A 23,080-nucleotide genomic window follows, 5' to 3' on the forward strand; every position below is an offset into this window, starting at 1 on the left:
TGCTTCTGAAGGTTTTCAATAATCGGGCTGTACCCTGCGATCCGGATATCGTAGCTGGAGTTGGGTTGACGTGAAGAGAGAAGCGGCTGCTTCATTTTCTGTCGGGATATATTTGAGACTGTTTTTTTTTTAATTTTCTTTGCGGGATAGCACGAGAATTTCTGGTTTAGAATCACCTATTTCCATGTGGGGGAGGGGGGTGAAAGTTGGCCAGTGGTCATTTTAAATATTTCTGTTTCATTAAAATTAATAGTATTTCAATATGTGACATACATTTTTCTGCCCAAATTCAAGGGGAGGGGGGCAACCCCCCCCCCCCCCATAAATATCGTCCCTGTGTGGAATTGTACATTTTGTAGTGCTGGTTTAGTGACGAAGTAGACAACGATTTTTAAAGGACTACTTAATATTTTAGAGATTTTTTTATTGATTATAAAAACATTGGGAAGAAAGTGGCGTTACTCAAAATTTGATTTATATAAGAATATGTACATATATTATGATTTACATGTCACTGCAAATTATCAATCATATGCGTTTATGAAAAATTATCGGTGTTCACAAGAGTATTTGCCGTACCTTTAATAGTGCACTTCGGTTTACCATATCTGATTTCCCACACCCATTTTCCAAATGTTTTGCGAGGGGTACTGTGAAAATTGAGCTACAATTTAATTATGTTTATTACACGTCTGACCGATTTTCTGTTTGATGAAAAATGAGAGGGAGAGAAAGAGAGAGATATATCTAATAGAAATTTTGGCTTTTGCTGCCGCCAGTCGGGAATAAAGAACGGAGACGAATCGTTTCGCGGCCAGTCGCATGCCGGCGTCGGCGCGCGTCGTTGACGCCATCTTCGGCGCCGGCGTCGTTAATTTCTCATTAGTATTTACCAACACCCGACTTACGAACGAACGACTGACGTCGAGTGACCCGCGCTTCCGCGATATGCGACCTGTCGTCCGTTGAACAACGGCGATGGGAAACCACTGGTGCGCCGCCAAGCCTCCGCAAACCACCGAAACTAAAATCAACGGAGATGCCGGAGCGGAAATCGTTATGAACGATCAGCGTTCAGCTGAAAACAACAACAATAACAACAAGAAAGAGTCGGAGGAGCGCGGAGTCATGATCGTCGTCAGGAAGACGATGGAGCAGCCGGAGGCTGTTTCTCCCACATTGCGCGAAATTCCGATCGAAAAGGTATTTTGAAGTGCTATTCTATAACATGTGTAACAATCGGTGGTGTAAAAGGTTGGAAATAATTATCGCTTAATTATGACGCCAGTCGGAATTCGATTCGTGCGCGCGATGTTAGCGATGACATAAATTCGAAGACGTTTCGCATTTGCTGAGATTATCTTCTGGTGGCGGTGTGTACAACAATTGGTGTGCGTTACATATAGTATAATAATATTTACATTTTGCTTGACGTGTATGTATGTATCATTTTATACAAGCTTAATCATATTAAAACACATCGCGTCAGAGTCAACGCATTCACCAGTTTTTTAAAGTTATATTATTTATATGTAAATACATACATGCAAATATGATTTATTGAAGGTTAGGTGAGGATATGCGGTTATATTGTCTAGTTTTCCGCAAATACTTTTATTAAAATTTAATTTTATTTACCATTGGAGGGGCTTTTCAAAAAGCTGTTTATATTCCTGACTAGATAATCGACGAATTAGGCTTTCATTGATAAAAAAGTTAAGAAAACAAATTTAAGAATATCTTCAGATTTTTTTATCGATCGAATATTTTATGTATTTAAATAATTAGGAAAAACATATCAATTAAATGGCCGTTTCTGGACTTTTTGCAGCAGCCGATCCCTTCGATGTAATTTTCGATTACTTTTCTGTACATTTTCTGTACATCTCAACTATAACTTAGCGGATGTTGGTTTTTAGGCGCTCCTACGTTTCGGTTCATCGGCGTAAACATTACTCTTAGCGTAACCCCACTAAAAATCTAGCAGCGTTAAATAATATAATCTTGTCGGCCAGTTGACGTCATCAAAACATGAAATAATGCTACCTGGAAACTTTTCACGCATAACATCCAACGTTGCACACGATGTATGGCCCACGGTTTGAACCATCAATATCTTTGTCAATATCTTACCATTAATTTACAGTCCAACCTTCATTGTTTTTAAAAAAGTAAGGCACAATGACTCCGCCTGACCACAATTCGCACCAAATAGTCAATTTTTGGGTACATAATGCTCTCTCATGAATCACACGAGGGGTTTCCTTACCTCATATGCGGCAATTTTTTTTTATTAACATACACAGATAAGTGAAAATGTGTCTCATTAAAGAAGAAAATTTTCTTTGAAAAATCAGCATCAACTTCCTGCTGCTCTAACAAACAATCTGCGTAAATTCTTCCCTGTCAAGACTAAAAGTCTGGGAATCGGTACATCTACATTTAATAATTATAAATTATTATATGTAATACAATTTATAACCAATTAATATGAGAGATGCGACGTATATCTGTACTTCTTCTGCTTATTTTCCCCTGGGAGATGAGTTTATGCTTACTTTTTATTCTGTACTTGACCTAATGAAACTTCTGAAACTATGATTAGTTTTATTCGTTTTATTATTTTATTGAGCTTATCTAGATAATTTCTACACTAAGCAAATTTTAACAAAATATGCATATAATACCTAATATAAAAATAAACAGAAAATATGCTTAATATTATAAAGGTATAATAGTAAATTCGTTAAAGTTAGGTTTGTACTGATCAAATATTAGATTTATGTTGACCAATAAAGCTATGTATACTGACCTATTCATTATTTATTTATTATTTTATTTGATTAATTTATTTAGCTAATATAGTTAATTTTTACACTAAGCAAATTTTAACTAAATGCACATATAATAAATAATATAAACATAAATAGAATAGAAAAAAAGACATTGCACGAAGGTGGCACTTTATTATATTTAAGAAACCCGCTAAATTTTTATTTTTGCGGATTGTACTAGGAATATTATTATACAAATTCACACCTTAGTGCATTACTTCCATGCTTGTTTTCTTATACCTATCTATCCTTAAATTGTCTCTATTTCTAGTATTAAATCTATGTGCATCTTTATTTTTTATTAAATACTTATAAAGATACTCTGGTAACATATTATTTTCTAACTTAAATAAAAATACTAAAACATGTATTTTATTATATTTCTTGAACATTTAATCATTCCAATTTATCTTGAACATTCAATCTTTCCAATTTATCAATCATACTTATACAGCTAGTAAATCTATTTTTATTTAAAATTGTCTCATTGTCCTATTTTGTAATGTTTGCAACATCATTTTATCTAATTTATTAAGCATATATAATATTGTTGCACAATAATTAAAATGGGGCAATATAATACTATTATAGATTATTTTTTTGTGTTTATACTATTGTAGATTTTTTTTAATGTTTAATTACAATGTTCCTTAAAATTTATTTTTTGTCTACAATTACTTCTAAATATGTTATGTTATCAACTATTTCTATAATATAGTTATCTATAACTATTTTTATATTATTAACTAGCAAATATTAATAATTTATAAACATATATTTAGTTTTATTCTCATTGAGTACATTATTTTTCAACCATATTTCTATTATACTAAATCCATTAATTGAATTATCTAAAATTTCTTCAACATTATCAACTTATCAACAATTAAAGTGTCGTCTGCAAACAGATGTATTTAACATTTTTTTATAATATTATTATATTATAATATCAACAGCAATTGTCCCAATTTAGACCCCTGTGGTACACCGTAAGATATTATTTTCTCTTTGGAATACGCATAATTTATTTCAACTTTTTGATTTCTTCTTTTAAATAATTATTAAACCATCTTATAACCATTTATTTATACCGATATTCTTTAATTTCGTAACCATTATTCTTGTCTATTGTTTTGAAAGCTCTCTTGAAATCCAAGAAAACTGCTTATTGTTTTATAACTTTCATTAGGTCAGGTTAAGTTTGATTAATTCGTGTAAGTTAGGTTTGGGTTTGAACAGCAAATGAAAGTTTCGCAACTGGCAAATAGAGTTTTATGGACATTGTAGAGCAGCATATAATCAGTTAAATTATATTTTCGCTAGTAGAAATATATATCTACTGGTGAAAATGTATTTGGGTTGCACTGAAAAATACACAAAAATTTGTAAATATTATTACTAATGGAAAACTTGAAATCATTTATTTTTCTAGCACCTGAAAATTAAATTATATTTTTATTGGTAAAAATATATATGTATCTATCGGTAAAAATAAATTCCGATATGATTACACCGAAAGTACATATTTTCGGGATAGATATCAATTTCTGAATCACGTTAAAGTTATGTAATAACTATAAATACGCTTTATTTGTGCAGCCTTATCTTCGTCTCTTAGAGTCTTATCAGAATATAATCCGTCTCCGAAGATGAGGCTGAATTTTTTAGCTGAAGATGATGAAGCTTTCTCCGTCTTTTAAGTCTTGATCGATGCTCGACTTTGTTCAACTTGGTTTGAGTTTCGATCAACTCTCGTGTGTCCTAAATCGAAAGTATCTGTTTGATGTCGGAAATAACTGCTTGAACAGCACGATAGACGAGTGGTATTAGTATTTGACTATTGACCTTAAAAACCTGGATTCGAATACCATATGGACCTTAGTGTTTTTACATTTATATCGTGATTTAGTGATTATTATATATTAATAATTCCGATCGATCATCACAGATTCGGTTTACTAGATTTTCCTAGTCTCACGGATGATATCGTGATGATTAATTAAAATCGAGCTTGGTCGTACATATTAGGTATTGAAAATTCTCTGATGAAAGCTTTCGACTTTTGGGCCAATACGACGATTTGGGTGTGAAACAGATTCGTTATTGTCTGTTACCTTGATTATATCTGTGATAGTTATAGTTAACAGCTGAAGATTTAGCATTGGGGCATTCCTTTGTATTTGTAAAGACATAAATGCGAATAATAAAAATATAAATAATATAAGTTGGTAGCTTATTTGATTTATATATCACATTAAACATGTAACAGCATAAAAATACATTCACGACGCGAAAATGTCGGTGTCCTGTATTATAAATTTAGAGACGATTTACTTTTTTGCTCTTCAAAATTCACGTATCAGCGATCGTAAATACTTAAAATGAACGAGATGAAATCTCAACAAATATGCTGATATAACGGATTACGTTCGCGTTGCACATTCTGATAAATATCCAAAGCAGTTCATTTCATTCGCTCCGTGCTTTTTTTTATCTTTTATCTACATTTACAATTCAAATGTAAACGTCTTATTGCTAGCACATGTTCGAAGCGATCACGTGCACCCAGTATACTTTATAGGATGTTTAAAACTTAACTATGAATTTTATAAATTAAAATAATTTTTCAACCAACTGTTTTGTACTGGTGCGATATCTATCTATACACATTTAAAATAATTCGCACATATCTCCTTGACCTCTAGGTCCTTCAAAGCAAATGTGTCTTTTTTCAAGTCTGCCTTAGACCATATCTAATTTTGAGATCTTTGTTCGTTTGTCGTATATCACGTGCTAGTCAGTTAAACGTGTAACATAAAACTTGAGTGATCTGCTCGTTAATAGTTATTGCTATTTTTTAATGATCTCCAAACTTGAGTTGTGAAATGTTTTGTATTATAGCAATGTTTCTATTAATACATAAATAAATTTATGGCTGTTTAGATACTATAAAAAATTAATCTAATTTTTTTTAGGTATTGCCAATGAAATATAGAATACTTCACAATCACACTGTTCTTTCGTTATCAACTCTTGACCGTTTTGCCCACTTTTGTTTTCCGAACACAATATGCTATGTGCGAGTATGTAAGCAGGCAAGGTCATGTTTGTTATGAAAAAAATCTACACAAACATTATGTGTAATGCGTTATTTAATAATAAAATAAAATATGAAATAGGCGTGTCAAGATTTGTCTTGTGGATGAGATTCGCTCAGACTCTGGCATCTGTTACGGTCTGGACCGACTAAATGAGCCGAAACTTATATTTATAAATTTTGCCACTCAAAAGGTCATTGTGCTCACATTGAGTACGAAAAATGATTTAGTATTTTCTTTCTTATCATTATTACGTATTTTAGTTTGGAAAGTTGGGGACAGATGGCGGCAGTGTTATTCTTTGGTGCGAATTATTTATTTGTCTAATTTTAATATTATTGCTAATATTTCATATTTCTAAAACTACTGATTTATAACTAATAAAGCAAGCAAATATATTTTTTATTTGATAGTTGTTATCGCTAAAAGCTTTTTGAGTTGTATAATAATATTTAATATTTCCAACTTCACATTTACTAATCGTTCTGAATTCCTGGTGAAAATAACAGCTGCTGTCGTATATCAACGTTCTGAAAAACCCGCGTCTGTTTTTCGTATCATACAAAAAATATCAGTAATCGTCAACTTTTTATATTATATAAGATGTAAGACAATAAAATATCATAAAATCAACAATGAGGATATTTTGACGATAATAAAATATAAAAGAAAATACGCCCAAGAATGGCTTAAAACATTGGTTTTTGAAACTATCAAAAACATGTGTCTTATATGCATATATATGTATATGTATGTGTCATATAAGTGTGGGGGCTGATTTATTTGGCCATAAGCCATACGGCATCTGGCAACACTGACATGGCGGCGGCGTAAGCAACACATACGACAATTCGCCAATCTCAATCATATCATTCAGTATAGCAACATGTTACTAAATATTGCTACCTCACATGATTGATTTAGAGTTAGCATGTCGGCTACTGTTTTGAATTAATTAAGCGGCTTTACATTTAATTGTAGTGTTGTAATCATCATTGACCGTTAAAAAACAACAGAATTTGAGCGTGTCGCTAGAGGGCAATTTTGCGACATTGGACCTATATGACGCTAAAATTTATTTTTCGGCGCAATTAAATTTTTAAAACAGGCATTTATTTTGCGCGTAGTATGTGTTCCAATAAAGAAGGAATTTTCTCAGATACAAAATAATAGCGAAAACTGTTCTCCTTCGAGCAGTTACTTAAAAAAATACCGTTGCATATTTTACGCAAATATTTGGAATATTTTTTTTTCTAAATTGTAAATTTCAAAATAATGAATAGTTAATTTTAACCCCAAGTTTATGGGGGTTTCTATTTTTGAAACTAACGCAGTAAATTGCCGTGACCAAAAATGATCATTCATCAAAAATTGAGAGAAACAAGACAATATAGTGTAAAGAATGGGGCCACACAAAAGCCCTCGTTACGACTAAAAAAAAGGGTTTCACATAAACACCACGCGTTCTCCGATGCATTCAAAAAAATATATCTCTGTGTTGTCAAACAGTCAGGGGAAACAATATACCACCGAAAGACAAAAAGCGCCGTAAGGTCACAATATTCCCGTTGCGCAATTCGACCTCGAAAAGATGTCCATCAAGTAAATGTCACTTTCTAAAGCCGTATACATATTTCTTTACAATATCTAATATATAAACGATTTATTGCTCAACTTACGAGCATTATTCCTGTGTTAAAGAGTTACCAAGTCCTCTCAAAACTTATGTGTTTTCGACTAAATCCGACGGTTGAAGTTGGGTGTTATTCGGCTGCTAAGTTTTGAGCTTGAAAGATGTCTGCCTAAAGTCTTAACTTGGGTAAAATAGTTGTGGTACTGTTGCCTAGACTGAACTTCACTGAAATTATTATTTGACTCTACTAAACTGTATAAGTGAACAGTATGTCTGACAATTAGCCCTCTACCAATGCAAGGAGAAAAAATCCCACCTATCATCTTTTTCAATCGTCTCAGCCACCAATCATAAATGATTGCGCATTAATTAATGAGATTAATAAATTAAAATAAATATACATAGCGGTATCCAAGTACTGCTTCAGATAAAAAAAAATACTTTGAGATATAATTATAATAAATATATATTTTACAATCGTGATATACGTTGTTTCACAATTTTGTTGTGTAGCACAATTTTAAGTGCGAATATTATCTTTTTGCATCAAAAACTTATCCTCTAATACTGAGAAATAGACCGATAATTAAGAACTGTATTATTGATTTATGCTATCCAATTAAGAATTGAAATAGTCATATTTTATTAAGAAAATGATATAGCGTTTTTTAGTACAAGGTCGGTTTATTAAACTGTTTGATATAGAAAAGTCCCACAAATCATGCGGACGTTTCCTCAATCGATCCTGTCAAAAATCAGATGTCCACTTTATTCCTCGTAAATCTCGGCACTAACCGTCGGCATGTTCTTCTGGTATTATGCAGATTTTATTGCTTCTTGACAATGCACGATCAGCGGATGATATATGTGTTTCTTCCTTCGTATATGGACCGGTCTTCCTCATTAGTACTGCCGAAAATTCCTTTAACAGCTTCCCACTCGAACTGTACCGTCAATTTCTGCAACGACGGCAAGTGAAACTTTTTATTTTAATTGACTCAAATAATTCTGACAGTTTAAAACATCTGCAACTTAATACATTATATATTTCTTTCGTACATAATCATTGTTCTCCTAAACACACATGAAATATTAGTTAGAGCGAATTCTGATAGATGGCAATAGTATAATAATTGAATGTAATATATGCATGTTGAAATAATTGTATACCAATAAGTTCACAGGTGCAACTATTTAACTAATTAATTTATATCACGTTTTACGTCATAAGTTAATGTTTCATCTCCGCCTTCGTGAGCTTAAAGAGCTATCGATTAGTATTCTTTCTGTAAGGTCTCCCACGTGCTTCCTTCGCCCAAATTCATCTCCTACAATATAAATCATGATTTCCCTCTTCAAGGAGCTTGTTCATTATTCCATTTTGGCAATTGACCGTAAATAACACATCCGATAATTTTCCTTCGTTAAATTGCCGAATAAATATTGTGTTAAAATTCGGTACACGTTCGTCGTTTGCTTATTAATATCGGGCACATGTGTAGTTAGTTCAATATTCCATAATAATTTGCTCCTTTCGGTGCTTACTTTTCTCTATTGAATTAATGTTGTACGTCTTATAACACGAATGTCAATACAATTATTATCTTGCAAATTATTCTTCCAAATTTATGAGCACACAAAAAAAAGCATTTAGTTTGATTCGCGTCATTTCCTATTGTTGTACAGACATTGACGCATTTTGGCTCAAGTGCTAGTTTGTAATGGATGTTTAAAACAGATAAACGATCAAATATTTTTCTTGTTCGTACGTATTCAATATCAATAATCTATACTAAATTAGAAGTAAACAGATTTAGGAATGCTGTTCATTACAAATACATTAAAGTATTTTTTTTTATTCAAAGTTATTTCACTTGAAATACTTTACCGGGATATGAATATTTACCAATACAACTAGAGGATGTAAAAGTAGCTACTTAATGTGCGTGAAAATAATTTCTGAACCCAGATTTGTATTTTTAAAATACTTTTGGATTTATTATATACACACACAGTTTATCGAACAATATTTTAAATGATGAAAAATCGCAAATACTTCATAAAAATAATAACAATATCACCACTTGAAAACTAATAGCAATTTTTATATCAGCATTGGAATCTTATGAATGCTAAAGAAACAATATATTAAAGTATTTTCCAACGATATATTACACATCAGTCTTTTTTCAAAGCTTATTTTTGCTTAAGTTTTGTAGAAGTATTATTATTAAATTATAAAATATCCTTCTTTTTTAGCTTTAAAAAATGAATAAAAAGCGTTAATAAAAATATATGAAGAATTATTTTTAGTTAATATATGATTTTTTAATATAAAGCTTGAAATGAGCTTTCGTGTGGCGATTTTATTTTTTGTGATAAACTTTTTAGAATCAGTTTTGATTCAAAAATGTAATTTAAATTACTTGAAATTAACGAAAAATTTTGTGACAGTTCTTTTCAAATAGCTGTTATGTAATATAAATATTGATTTGAGCTATTTTAATTTATATTTTAAAGATCCAAAGATACTCTTTCAATCATCATGCTATTGATGATTTGGTATATTTTTTTTAAATACAGAATTTGCTTTTAAAATTCCATCTGTATATACTTAATCATGAAGAGTACATAATTCAAATTTAAATAAAAATATTAATGATGTTTGCTATTAATTAGAAAAAAGTATTAAAGGTCATCTTGATATCACTAGCCGCATGTTTTTTTTGTGTTAAAACATCAATTATTAATTAAAAATTAAAAGCATTGATTGAAAAGCACGTCCGAATGATAAATTACGACATTAATCAACATTACGTTATTAGCGTAATAATAAATTCTCGATGCACGCATCGCTAACCGAAACGGAAAATTCGCAACGCTAAACTCGTTAAAGTAAATTGTGAATCTTTTACCGTCATTATAGGTGTTTAATCAACAACAATTAGGTGCGAGAAATGGCGTTTGTCATTATTTTAATTGGCTTTTCCTTTTAACCGCATATGAGGTGACGAAGCCAAACGATGATTCATATTAGGCAATGCAATCTGTGCGAAACCAGATTTGTGGTCTTTGCGCATCCGGTCATATAATGGCAATTGCCATATTTGATTAAGCGAATGGTAGGAATTCCATTCCTCACCTGTCATTTTCAGAAATGCAAGTTTAAACTGTGTCTTCGTTATCAAGCAAAATATTTGTATTAACATAAGTAGTGTAAATGTGTTAGGCTTTGAAATATATTTAATTTTATTTAATCTTAACTATTATATCGGAATAAAATCTTACACAATTTCAGGACATACAATAAATTGAAATTGTTAAATAAATTATTTTAATGGCTAATTAAAATATTTCGCATAAAATATGATTTCAGAAAATATGTCGCAACGCTGGCTAATTTTAATATTTATTTGTAGCTTAGTACTCGTACCTATTATTATTTATTCAAGAAAATATATTACAATGTTAAAAATATATACAATGCCATTTTTGTAATAAGGTCCGGAACCATTGTTTTCGAAGGGTACAATAACAACGTACAATAACCGATCGTAATTCTTGAACTGGTTGAGGTAACGTACGAGTGCCGCAATATAAAAATATATAAAATATTATACCAAATCCACTTTTTATAGTAAAATCTTGTATAGTGTCATACATTTTAATTTTAAATATTTAACAGTGTAATCACATCTAAACACAATTAAAGTTTTGTTTATTAGTAAATAAACTTTCTATTTACAATTGTATAAAATATAGATGTGACGGAGAGCAATTATTTTCATGTTCGTAATCAGCATCTTATATTTACTAATAAATACTCAAAAATGTTCAAACTATATATGATTACGTTGGTCTGTCAGGTCTATGTTATATAATAACGAATGGCCTCAAAAACGAGCAATACTTGCGTCAATCAATTTAAAATTCGATGAAATCAATTTCTTCATTCAAGACATTTGTAGCACAAAAAGAAGTTACAAGTTATCCAGTTGAGTTTATACATATTCTGAATTTAAGTGGATTACCACAGAAGGCATTGAACATATATGTATGTGGCTATATACTACCTGGCACATTAAATGTGATAATGTATTTATTCCCAGAATCTCATTGATTCATAACGATTTACCATTTTGCTTTAATTTCCAACTGCCTTCGGAATTCTAATTAATTTAACTAGCCGATAGACCAGTAACAGCGACGGCGACAGTACGATTTTATTGCTTTTGACGCGGATTTTTGACTTCTGAGAAGGGATAATTCTTTTTTGCTCTCTCCTATTGGGCAAAATTCGGTTTAGATGTGCTTTATTTAATTCTCACTCATAATATTGATAATCGAGCGATTTTATTGCTTTTAACCTGGACTGGAAGTTCACTATATGGTAACACTGAGCAGCAAAGAAAACACGCGGTCGTCCATCGGGACGATCCAGGTTGAGACTGGACGCGGACTATCGGCCCTTTGTCGATGGGAAGCATGTGCTAGGGTCGTTAATGACCCGAACTCGGCTTATACACGACCTGAGGAAGCGGGTGGGAGCACCCGGGAACCGTCATTCCTCTATGGCTGTCACCATTCGTCTCACTAATTCATTTAATGTTATTACTGTCTTACAACGCATATTTTTAAGTTAGCTCACGATGGTCTTAATATAATTTAAGCAAAAAAAATCACAGATCACTCAGTGTGACAGGAATTGACTGAGTTAGATGCTTCCTTAGTGGCAACATCATCGTATAATTGAGGGTAAAAATATATGTAACAACACATAGACGAAACACGCAGGGGTGTTAGTATTTAATGTTCAAGTTAGTATCGGTCTTTGATGATGCATTTTTTAATAAATCTTGCCACCATGACCTACTTCCATTATTAAATATGTTCTTTTAATTCCTCAAACGTTACATATCCTCACACCTATTTCGATATAGTCATGTGGAAAAACCAATTTCATTGAAAGTGTTATAAGTATGTTAACTATTCTGTATTAGTCAAACTTTTGCGGGTAATCGGTCGCCTGTCAGTTATTTAACACCATACAGTCTGCCGGATTAGATAATAATTTCATAGTATATTATTCCGGAGATCGTTGACAGTCGACTCGCGAAATTGTGACAGCCCACGGGAAGAGATTCGGTGGCCGTGACATGAATTATTGAATAGGTCTTCGCCCTCGGACACCATCAATATTTATTAGACCGCCCAGAAGACGGGTTCCGGACTTGTAGACTGTGGGCGATCAGACCCCAAAGAGTACCCTTATGAGCGTTAGTAATCCCTTTATTGACTCATAACGCACTCATTTAACATGCGAGTGTATCCGTTTGCGGTTTAAGATGACCACCTTTGAGTTTCGCAAAATCGTGAATCTATAATACAACAAATTTTTAATAAATGATATTATATATTCTGAATGTATAAACAACGGAATAGTGTCATATGTATATTTTTTAAAGTTAAACACTGGGTGCCATTACTAAGCTTAACATTACTCTACTAAATTTCTATCAATGGCACACTGACTGTGAAGTTTTATATGCCCCAGTCCACCTCTTTTCGGTAGAATGACAAATCAGAAAAGCCTGGCGAATTTTTATGAATATAAATTGCTGTTGGTCGATAAGTCAGATTGAGACAGCTACGCGCATTATCTACTCTCAATGCGACTAATCTCAATTCCTTATGATTTATTGCGAGTATTATTTTCGGTAAGTGGTCTCCCAACGGTGTTTTTTTTTAAACGCAAAAATCTATTTTTTTAACGGTAAAAAATGCTTTTATCGCGAGTGGAACTGGTTCATTTTTATGATGATATGCGTTAATCTTCCTGTCCAATTTCATAAACAGGAGTGGTTTGATCGATGAACCCGATAAATATTTAAATTATAAGTCTTTCCTTGGAACTCAACAGACGTTAGCCCAATGCGTTACAGCTGGGTGAACACAATCGATATATATTTTTATAATTTTAAGCTATTATTACAGTTTACAATCAAATGATTGTAAGCTTTTATAATAGTCAGTGCCCTACCTAGCTCGATTTAATTTTTATTAATCATCATTTACATCATCTATAATATTACGAAAATCTAGGAAAATGTAATCAGAAATGATCGATCGGATTTAAAATCATATAATAATCACTAATTTCGAACTTTTAGGCACGTCCATATAGGATTCAAGCCCTGTTTTTTTAGATATGAGTTGTTATTGATCAATCGTGCTGGTTGATGTAATAGATGTCACTGATTTTTAGACTCTAGTTTCTGTATTGCTTGTAGATTTACAATATTTAGTTAGCAAAAACTGTACACATTGTATCAAACGTATTAAAATAGAATGCGTCAGAGACAGCGCGTCAGTTTTTACAAAATATGTGTCAGTTTTTACAAAATACTAGTACTTGTAATATTATTATAATTATATCGTCAGTTAGCTTAGCTCAACAGTTAAATTATACATATTTCATATATTTTATTAGAATATTGAAAAAATGCGGTCCCTATACTAATGGCAAATAGCTTACGCAACCCGTGGTGTAAAACGTGTTTAATATGCTTGGTGTAAATAGTGTTTTATCTATTTTTTACATATAAATAATTTATTGTGCATACAATTTTTCAATACACAAAATCATCAAACCTTGAATCAATAATGTTTAATTGCCTATCATGTAATTTTAAGACCAATGAGCATATACATACATATGTATATGAACTGTCGCTCAGATTCATTTTGAGTCTGAAAATCCCCGATTTATTTTTATCAGCATATTTATTGTTATAGGGGCTTCCCTTAATAACATATTTAATTGAATACATATGTTTAATTAATAACGAACTATGTAATTTAATTAATAACGAGCAATATAATTTAATATACTATAAGATTGATGTTAATGAAATAATGTTTAATTATAATTTTTTCCAAAAATACAAAAACGTATTCAGATAAATATCACAACATTGATATTTATAAAAATCAATTGAATTGTATCAATCGCTATTTTAAAGAAATGTTATTCATACATATATATATATATGCTATTATTGTTTTATTATCTTATTTTTTATCAATTGCGTTATATAGTTTGCAATTTATTATGCGCCTTCCTACTGCTTCATAAACAGTAGACATAACGACAAAATGGAAGCTTCAAGTCTTTCCTGCTGATGCACATTAAGCCGCCCATACACTCAATTATGCCTGCCATTAGAAACGATAGAAATAAACTCGTTAAGGTGATCGTAAACTTTTGACAGTAAATTTTCGCACAGACATTAAGCTGTCTCCGCTCTACACCTAAGCTTTAATTTGCAGCATATATTTTTTATGTATATAAATCTAAAAGAAAAGAGACTTTAAGCCAAGCAATATATATTTATAATATAAATTTATTTCGGTTTTATTCATTCAAAAGAAATACGACAAAATTGGAGATATTAAGCGAAAAGCATATTGCATACATGTTAGATATATTTTGATATACTATAAATTACAGAGAGTCATAGATATGCTTATATCTTAGATAAGTTTGTAGCTAGTCTGATCCGCCATTTTGATTAAAAATGGATGATATAGAAAAAATTCAAATTTGTTGTAAAAATCCCAGTAGAGGTCAAAAATGTTGAAATTATTTGCACGTCTTAACGTTGCCTTAAACTAGGGAAAGCAATACCAGTAGTACCGATACCGTAGTACCGGTATTGACAATTTTAACAACGTTAATTAAGGGAATTTAAAAACTGGACTAGTGCTTCTTCGTCCTTTATCTCGTCGAATGTTTAAGGTTTTGCAACTGGAATCATTGTGTTCTTCAATTGAAAAAAATATTTCATGGATTTTTTGGGATCTTATGTACCGGTGGAGATACTTTTATTACATATACACGAAGAATAAGACACTAGTAAACACTGGTTATGCACTAATGACTGACGCTATCAGAGACACGGCTTACGAGCCACATTATCCGTGGGCGCAGACCCTCCGCGACACGCCATCTGCGTGTTATGGTTTCTGTTGTCGCCGTGATCAGAAAGACGAAGTGACACAGACTTCTGGATGGCTCTCTAAGGTAGGCCTCACTTTGTAGATACAGCTCTAAAAGCTGCAGCATCGATAGAGGGCTCTTTTTGAGGATAGGCCCAATGGGATAAAGTCGAAAACTCGTACTTGAATTAAATTACTTTGAAACCTTTTCCACTAAGATTAAGAGAAATAATTTGATTATGACTGTTTGATTTTAAAGAAAATTAGATACTACTTTAATTGAAGTTTAACTTCAACTAAAATTCTAGAAATGTCTGCAAATCCTTTTTATATATAATATAAAATATAATCACATTTTTTTGTATGTTTATTTTCCTTGAGATTTTCTATTTTACTCCATTTAGGGTAATTTTCACTGACATAAAATCTATGGCATAAAAATATCATAAATAAAAATTGAAAAGCTTCTTATCGTGTTTTTTCAACTAATCCTACAGATAAGAAAGTTTTAAAGCCTTCAAAATATTTACATTTCGAATCTCGATGACCAAATTTACACAGAGATGTTAACGAACTCTAATACATAAATATACTCCACTTTTTATCTCTTCTTATATTCGGGCAGTCTTCGATAAACAAAAAATTTAACACCAAATCGATTTCTTCATCGCTTCGGGAATGTTAAATTATGGCATCAAGAGCGCAACCTTTAGGTCAAAACAATTTCAACATTCCTGGTTTATGGGTTGAACACACACATATATAATTCCAGGGTTTCCTTCGCTTCGGATATGCGTTGCCGATGAATCACCACAGCGCCGTGGGAGCTTGCAAATTGTTTTGAAATGCACCGAGCTTCCTAGGGAGTGGTCTGCGGTCATGGCGAGCTTCGAGACTCTCAATGAGCAGACAGTGAGAAGTGGACCAGGTCGAACTGGTGACTCACCAGGACGATAACGGAAATGCTTCGTTCACACACGTACCTCTAGGCTCTACAAATTGAAGGCTTGCGTGCGGAGAAAGTAATCTTTAGTTTGGTGATCTTACGTGAAATAACTTGAAAGATTTTTTTAGCCCGAGGGGAGTTCTTAAAAGTGATTCATTAATTGCGTATCGTACATAACGTGCGAGCTCTAGAGGGAAATTCCCTGATTCTGTAACTAATACATTACAACTGCGCAATGTTAAATTGCATATATTAATATACACATTAAATAGTTTAAGTTTTATGATCCATTGATATGTTTTGCCTTTCACAAATTATTATAAATAGTCATGATCTAAATCTGAACGTGGGTGTATGTGTACAATGTATATATAATAATAACTTAATACGTGAGATTGGTCCAAGAGATTAGATAATATTTATGTTGTTTAATAAATTCGTTGCTATGATTTACATTTTAAGCTTTCAAAACTGTAGTTTTGTAAATTCGTATAAGTATACGAATTTACACAACTGCGACGGCGCCAACACGATTTTATTGCTTTTGACATGAATTTTTCCCTTCAGTTAAATTATATATTCGCTAGTAGAAATATACATCTACTGGTAAAAATGTATTTGGACTGTACTAGTGAAAATATAACTTTAGCAAAAAACACACATTCACTGTAGCATTAATACATCTGATTTAAATAAATAATGATAAGTATGAATATATATATATATATATATATATATATATATATATATATATATATATATATATATATATATATATATATATATATATATATATATATATATATATATATTATATATATAAAAACGTTCAAAAAGCAACAATAATTTGCAAACAAATTATAACACAAATGGAGCCGCGTGGAAAACTACAATCTATTCCTTTGAATAATAATGTTTATTGTGAAAGTGGGTGCTTTTGAAGGCAATGTTCCGCTCCTTTTATTTATTATATGTATAGAAATGGCTGAAGGAACTTATACCTAAAATACATCAGTACATATAATTTAAACAACGATAGTTTAGTTCTTATTCATTATTTGAGGTCGATTTTTACTTTTTTTATAAATATATTTTTGCTATGATTTTTTCCAGAGTGGGCCTCAATATCTACATTATATATTCCTTATAATTACAACGTATACAATTTTTAAAATATTTGTATCTAATCTGCTTTCCGTAGAAATATTTATCTAAATATTTACATTGTATTATATACAATCAATTATATATATGTATGTACATATTTGTAGATATCTTACTACTGTCTTAGAACCGAAAATATTTAAATATTTATAAATATACTTAAATTAAAATTCTCAATAAATTTTTAGAAAACATATGATTCACGTATGAATCGTAATAATGTAATTATTTGTACTCTTAATACTTTTTTAGATAGCTGTAAATACAAAACTGTTACTCGGTCCATTTTCTATATTCATATTTTCCTTAAAGCTTGTTTCATGTATATATATATATATATACATTTAATTGTACGTGTATCATATTTTTCGAATAATTGTAACTGTTTATTTACATAATATTAAATTTCCTTAAAACACTTTAAGGATAAATTTCAACACCCGATTTCTTGGGTTTGTGCCATAAAATAAACAAATATCGATACTTGGTTCCTCGGAAATATTATGCTAAATTGAATGTTTAGTCTGGGCTTAAGTATATTGACCTTATACGGTTGAAATGTAATAAAACCTGATTGATATATTAACTTTGAATGAATCATCAGTTCTGAAAATTTATTGATAAAATCGAATTTTAAAAACACGAAAGTGGGTTATCTCTTTTAAGTAAAACCTCCGCGTAGTGAATCCTTACACCAATATGCATCCTGTTTATTAAATGATTTTTTTATTTTGTTGCAGGTGAGTCAATCAACGTGAGCATCATTGAAACTTACAAGATTACCTTCAAAATATTCGACAACACTTAATGAGTGATAAGGCACGCCTTTTCAAGTTTCTATGAATCAACGATGACGTCGTTTTAAATAGAAAACGAGCGACAATTCCCAGAAAATCGTAAAAAAACAACTCAATGATCGTATGACTCAAAACTTAGATCGCTTCTTATCAGTATTATAAATAAACCAACCTATTCTTCACATGCATGTAAAGAAATTACACCGTGAAATACAATATTATGTATTTAGGCTTTCATTGCAGCAGCTAATTCAATCACTGACTCATTTACATTACACAATAACATATTCCTTTTATTATCTGCACGAACAATAACCATTAGTGACATTCTTGCTTCATTATAATTTGATAGATTCTATTTCGATCGTAATCAGTTTGATCTATGGCCATTTATATAATTAAATTAATATAATCGTGTTTCACCCCTGGCGGTGGTTATATAATCATAAACATGATGTGGTGTCAATCTGAGGTTTCCTGTTTGATGATTTTATTATAAATCATCAAATTGCATCATATTGTTAACATCCGCTAATTCTTCAACCGCATTATAATAATTTCTTTCTGAGTATTTAAAAAAAATATTTCATATTTATATTGTATATGTCGAGGTGAATAACATATACGATTTTGTTTTATATTTGTATTTTTACGTAACACTTCGTGCCATATATGGTCATGAGTAGGTATAGTTGATAACAATTTCATTCATACTAATTATGTACGAGCAGCTTGAAGTTGTGAGTAACTAATCAAATAGGTGCTAAACTGGAAAAACACACGTGCTCGCAATAACATAATATAATGACATATAAAACATTGTCATGTAATTTATGGAAAAATATATCTTGATCAAAATAAAAATAGGCGTTAAATTTCAAAATTATTTAATAATAATCTTAATCTTTCATATTTCCAAGTAGTGGTTTTATGGTAAAGTTATTGACCAATGATCCAGAAGAAAGGATTAAATAAAGAAGTAATCTCAATTATATATCCTTGAGGAATGTGGGAAAATCAAACGTTAAAAGTTCTCGATCAACGTCGATAATTCGGGGCGGAAACAGACTCCATTTGTTTGTCTGAAATATATATTTTCAGAAATCGGCACATTTGTCAGTGTCGTTTTTCTTCTCTCTTTCTTACATTCAAGTACTTCTAAAAATATTTTTAAGGTGATCCCTTATTGTGTTATCTACAAGTACTAATAAAAATCAATAAGACGATTGTGTACAAAAACTTTTTATGCTATTTATTTCTTCACTTTTATTTATTCATTACATTGTTGAAAATAAAATATTTTTAAAAATGCGAGCGGTAAACCTTTCTTCTTTTAACCTTTTAAACGCCAGTGATCTGTTATTTCTCTTCGCGCGGCAGCATCTCTTTCTAGAAATAAATATAAAATACTTGGTTTACTGATAAAGTAAGCTAGTAAGATAATATTGAATAATTAAAAAAAATGTAAATAATTCGTTAGATTGTTTTACAAAATTAATTTGTTTAAAAAAATAATTAAGAAGTTAATAACCGGTGATTCGCTGGCTTTTAAGTTGTTAAAAAGATTTGTTTCTTTCTTCTAGAAAAACATCTTTGGCAAAATTCGTCTTTCATCGAGCGCTTCTCAATACCTCCTAAGTTTTTATACACTATTACTAGCCTATTTATTCCAATAAAATATATTCCTATACTACTAATAATATTTTGTCAGTTAAGATTATCAGAAAGATCCTTATGTAGAGAGTTGTAAATCTATTTGTTCAAAGTGCGACATATTTTTTTTTCTAAAAACAGATTTATCTGATTGATGATTGTTATATTTATGACAATTATTTTAATTTTAATTATTGCATATTAAATATCATATAATATAAATTTTAGTATATATCAATAATATTTATTTTCGAAAAATTTATGTTTCGTATATTTATTTATTTTTAGTCACGGTAAACGTTAATTAAATTTAAGATAAAAATTTTGTATGTGATATAAATACGTAAATACTGCATAATATTTACTTTGATATCTTACAATATGGATATCGCCGTTTTCGTAGTTTTAAACCACGGAGATATCGTTTTTAACAAATTAAATGTACAAATTTGCAAAAATATACAATTTTCCGGTACTACAGATATTTCATTTTGTAATACCGGTAGTAAAGAAGGTCGATTTTTGTTGATTTGCTGACTAATACCGGTATTGCCAGTATTGCAAAGCTTAGTCATGCTTGATTTAGGAGGTGCGCACGTAGATGGAGGGTCTATTTGATATGGGGGAATATCTTCTAATATGATATGGTTTTAAATTATTGGTCTTCACAATAATACCCTCTTGAAATTTAGAATTGCAAAATTAAGCTCGGAAGAGAAATGTGGAACTCTTGTAAAAATGTTCTCGTGTGGAGTATGTATGATTGTATTTATTCCCTACATCTTAAAGTTTTATTTAATACATTTATAACTATCATTATGTTTAAAGATATATTTTGCATATGCACCAGTAAATACATACATTTTTAAGATTGAATCAGTACTGAAGTCTGGAAAGATATTGCTATTATTACGAGTGATATCTAAAGTGTGTTAAGTGATATTATGCTATTTATTACAAAGTGTGTTATAAAATTATCATCGTATCCTAAAGTGTGACTTTACTCTTTATGTTGTATGTGTATTGAATTATATTCCCGAATTTGAAAATTGGGGTTTATACATAACGCAAATCCCCTTTTGAAAATTCAGAGTAATAAAGATTATCAAATATGTAAAAGGCTCTATTATATTCGTCTTCTTATTCAGTAGCTTCTCAATTCAAATTTTCTAATTCAGGAAACTCATAGTATTTTACTTCCTGTATTGCACCAAGCCATACGATGTTACCTCACATTAAAAAGATTTGTTTTTTATCCAAATCAAAATATAATACAACAATATATATTATGAATTAGTCCAATAACATACAAACCTACATATATTTGTTTGTTTTGATTCTGCAACATTTGCTTTATATAAAAGTGCAAATAATTGTACTTTATTGTCAGATCAATTATTCTAAGTAAGCGGTTGAACGTGTGTTAGATTTAATATAGGAAACATGTTATTGGGGATTACTAGTAAAATGTTATTCGAGTGTTATTCTACGGTAGAGACATCAACGTTTTCCAGCACAAATGTGGTAGAATATTTGCAGGTTTCTACTACAAACGCGGAAGATTCATTGATGAAAACCACACATGCTTTGCAAGTGAGTAATATTTAATTAACGATTCAGAAATAATATGTGTTTCGATTACAATTTCTTAAATAGTTTATTATACTATTCTGTTTAATTAATTAAAACTATAAATATAAATAGTTCAGTGTTAATATTCGTAGTGCCATCTTATAGCAAATTTTATAATATTTGTCAAGTGCCAAATTTTTGTTTATCTGAAAATTTTCTCCGCTCAACCGTTAGACGTGTATCATCTTCTAGTTTTTATTATATTCTTGTCGTTTAAACGGCGCCATCTTCGACGGAATTCGTTAATGATATCGCTGTAATTATATTACATAACGTCTTTGCCAGTCCAATGGCACTTGCATTTAAAAATATTTTCCTGGCGTCGTCACACCGACTCTGGTCATGCTCAAAGAAGCGCCTTCATGCTTGGGCGCCACCGATAAATAACCAGACGAACGAAATTCGTGTACGTCTCGAGTCTGAAGCTGCATCTTCTTTCGGACTCATTCAATAAACTTGTGTTTATAAACATGAAAATTTGTTATGGTATCCGAAAATCCAGATATTATAGGTTGTTCTTCAAAGCGTGTCGAAAAAATCTGTGTTCTTGAATTAACACGCGCGATTTGACGTCACAAAATCACAAGAATTATTTTTCAGTTTCTATTCTCCTATTTTTAAAAAATCAGTTGAATATTATGCATACCTATTTACCTATGACAAATACTTTTTAATTTAAATTGCACTAAAAAATATTATGATATTATTTCGGCGATAGGCATACATCTCCAAACAAGGAAGCGTGTGACCTCTCATACGTACATACATACACAGTAGAGGCAAATAATAGGTTACTGGCAATTGTAGAGGAAATAACTGAAACTTTGAATTTAAAAATAAATTTATAATAAAGGCGTTTCCACATATATATAAAAAGTCAAAAACCTAGATCTCGGACTTAACCCAGATTTAAGTAAAGTGGAAAGCGGCTGGTCGTGCATCCCAAGTCGGGAGTATTTGGTAGAAGTTTTTAATGAAACCTTCTGACGGGGATAAATTCCGCTTGGGAGTGAATAAATATACACTATTAAATAATGTAGTGTATATTTATTCATAATATACACTACATATTATTTTTTTATAGTTGAACTAAATGTGGTTGTTTTGCTCTGCGCATTTTCAACTCGTGACCAATCGTGATAATTTTGGGGTGGAATTAGATTTTTTACATCTATTTCTTATAATAATGGAGATTTAGCAACACTGTAATGTGACACATTCCACTGGCTGTCTACTCTTATTTTGTGTTATAGTGTCTTTGGATACAATAATCTCTTGTTGGCGGCTCGTAAGGACTTGTAGCATTTTGGTTTATTGCGCTTTTA

The 23,080-nt window shown here is 30.9% G+C and overlaps 1 protein-coding gene across 2 annotated transcripts in view; it reads left to right on the forward strand.

Moving 5' to 3' along the window:
• The first annotated feature begins 816 nt into the window (after positions 1-816).
• The window catches only part of LOC148237698 (NAD(+) hydrolase sarm1-like), an 83,044-nt gene continuing 60,780 nt past the window's right edge, over positions 817-23,080 (forward strand). For both annotated transcript variants that reach the window (XM_088203538.1, XM_088203553.1), the window contains exon 1: positions 817-1,203. In XM_088203538.1, coding sequence (XP_088059664.1) covers positions 979-1,203 — 225 coding nt within the window. In that variant the 5' untranslated portion in view covers positions 817-978. The remainder of the gene's footprint in view (positions 1,204-23,080) is intronic.

Source organism: Plectrocnemia conspersa, unplaced genomic scaffold, assembly GCF_051122295.1.
Source record: "Plectrocnemia conspersa isolate PC_06_02 unplaced genomic scaffold, ASM5112229v1 ptg000002l, whole genome shotgun sequence".
Taxonomy (NCBI): domain Eukaryota; kingdom Metazoa; phylum Arthropoda; class Insecta; order Trichoptera; family Polycentropodidae; genus Plectrocnemia; species Plectrocnemia conspersa.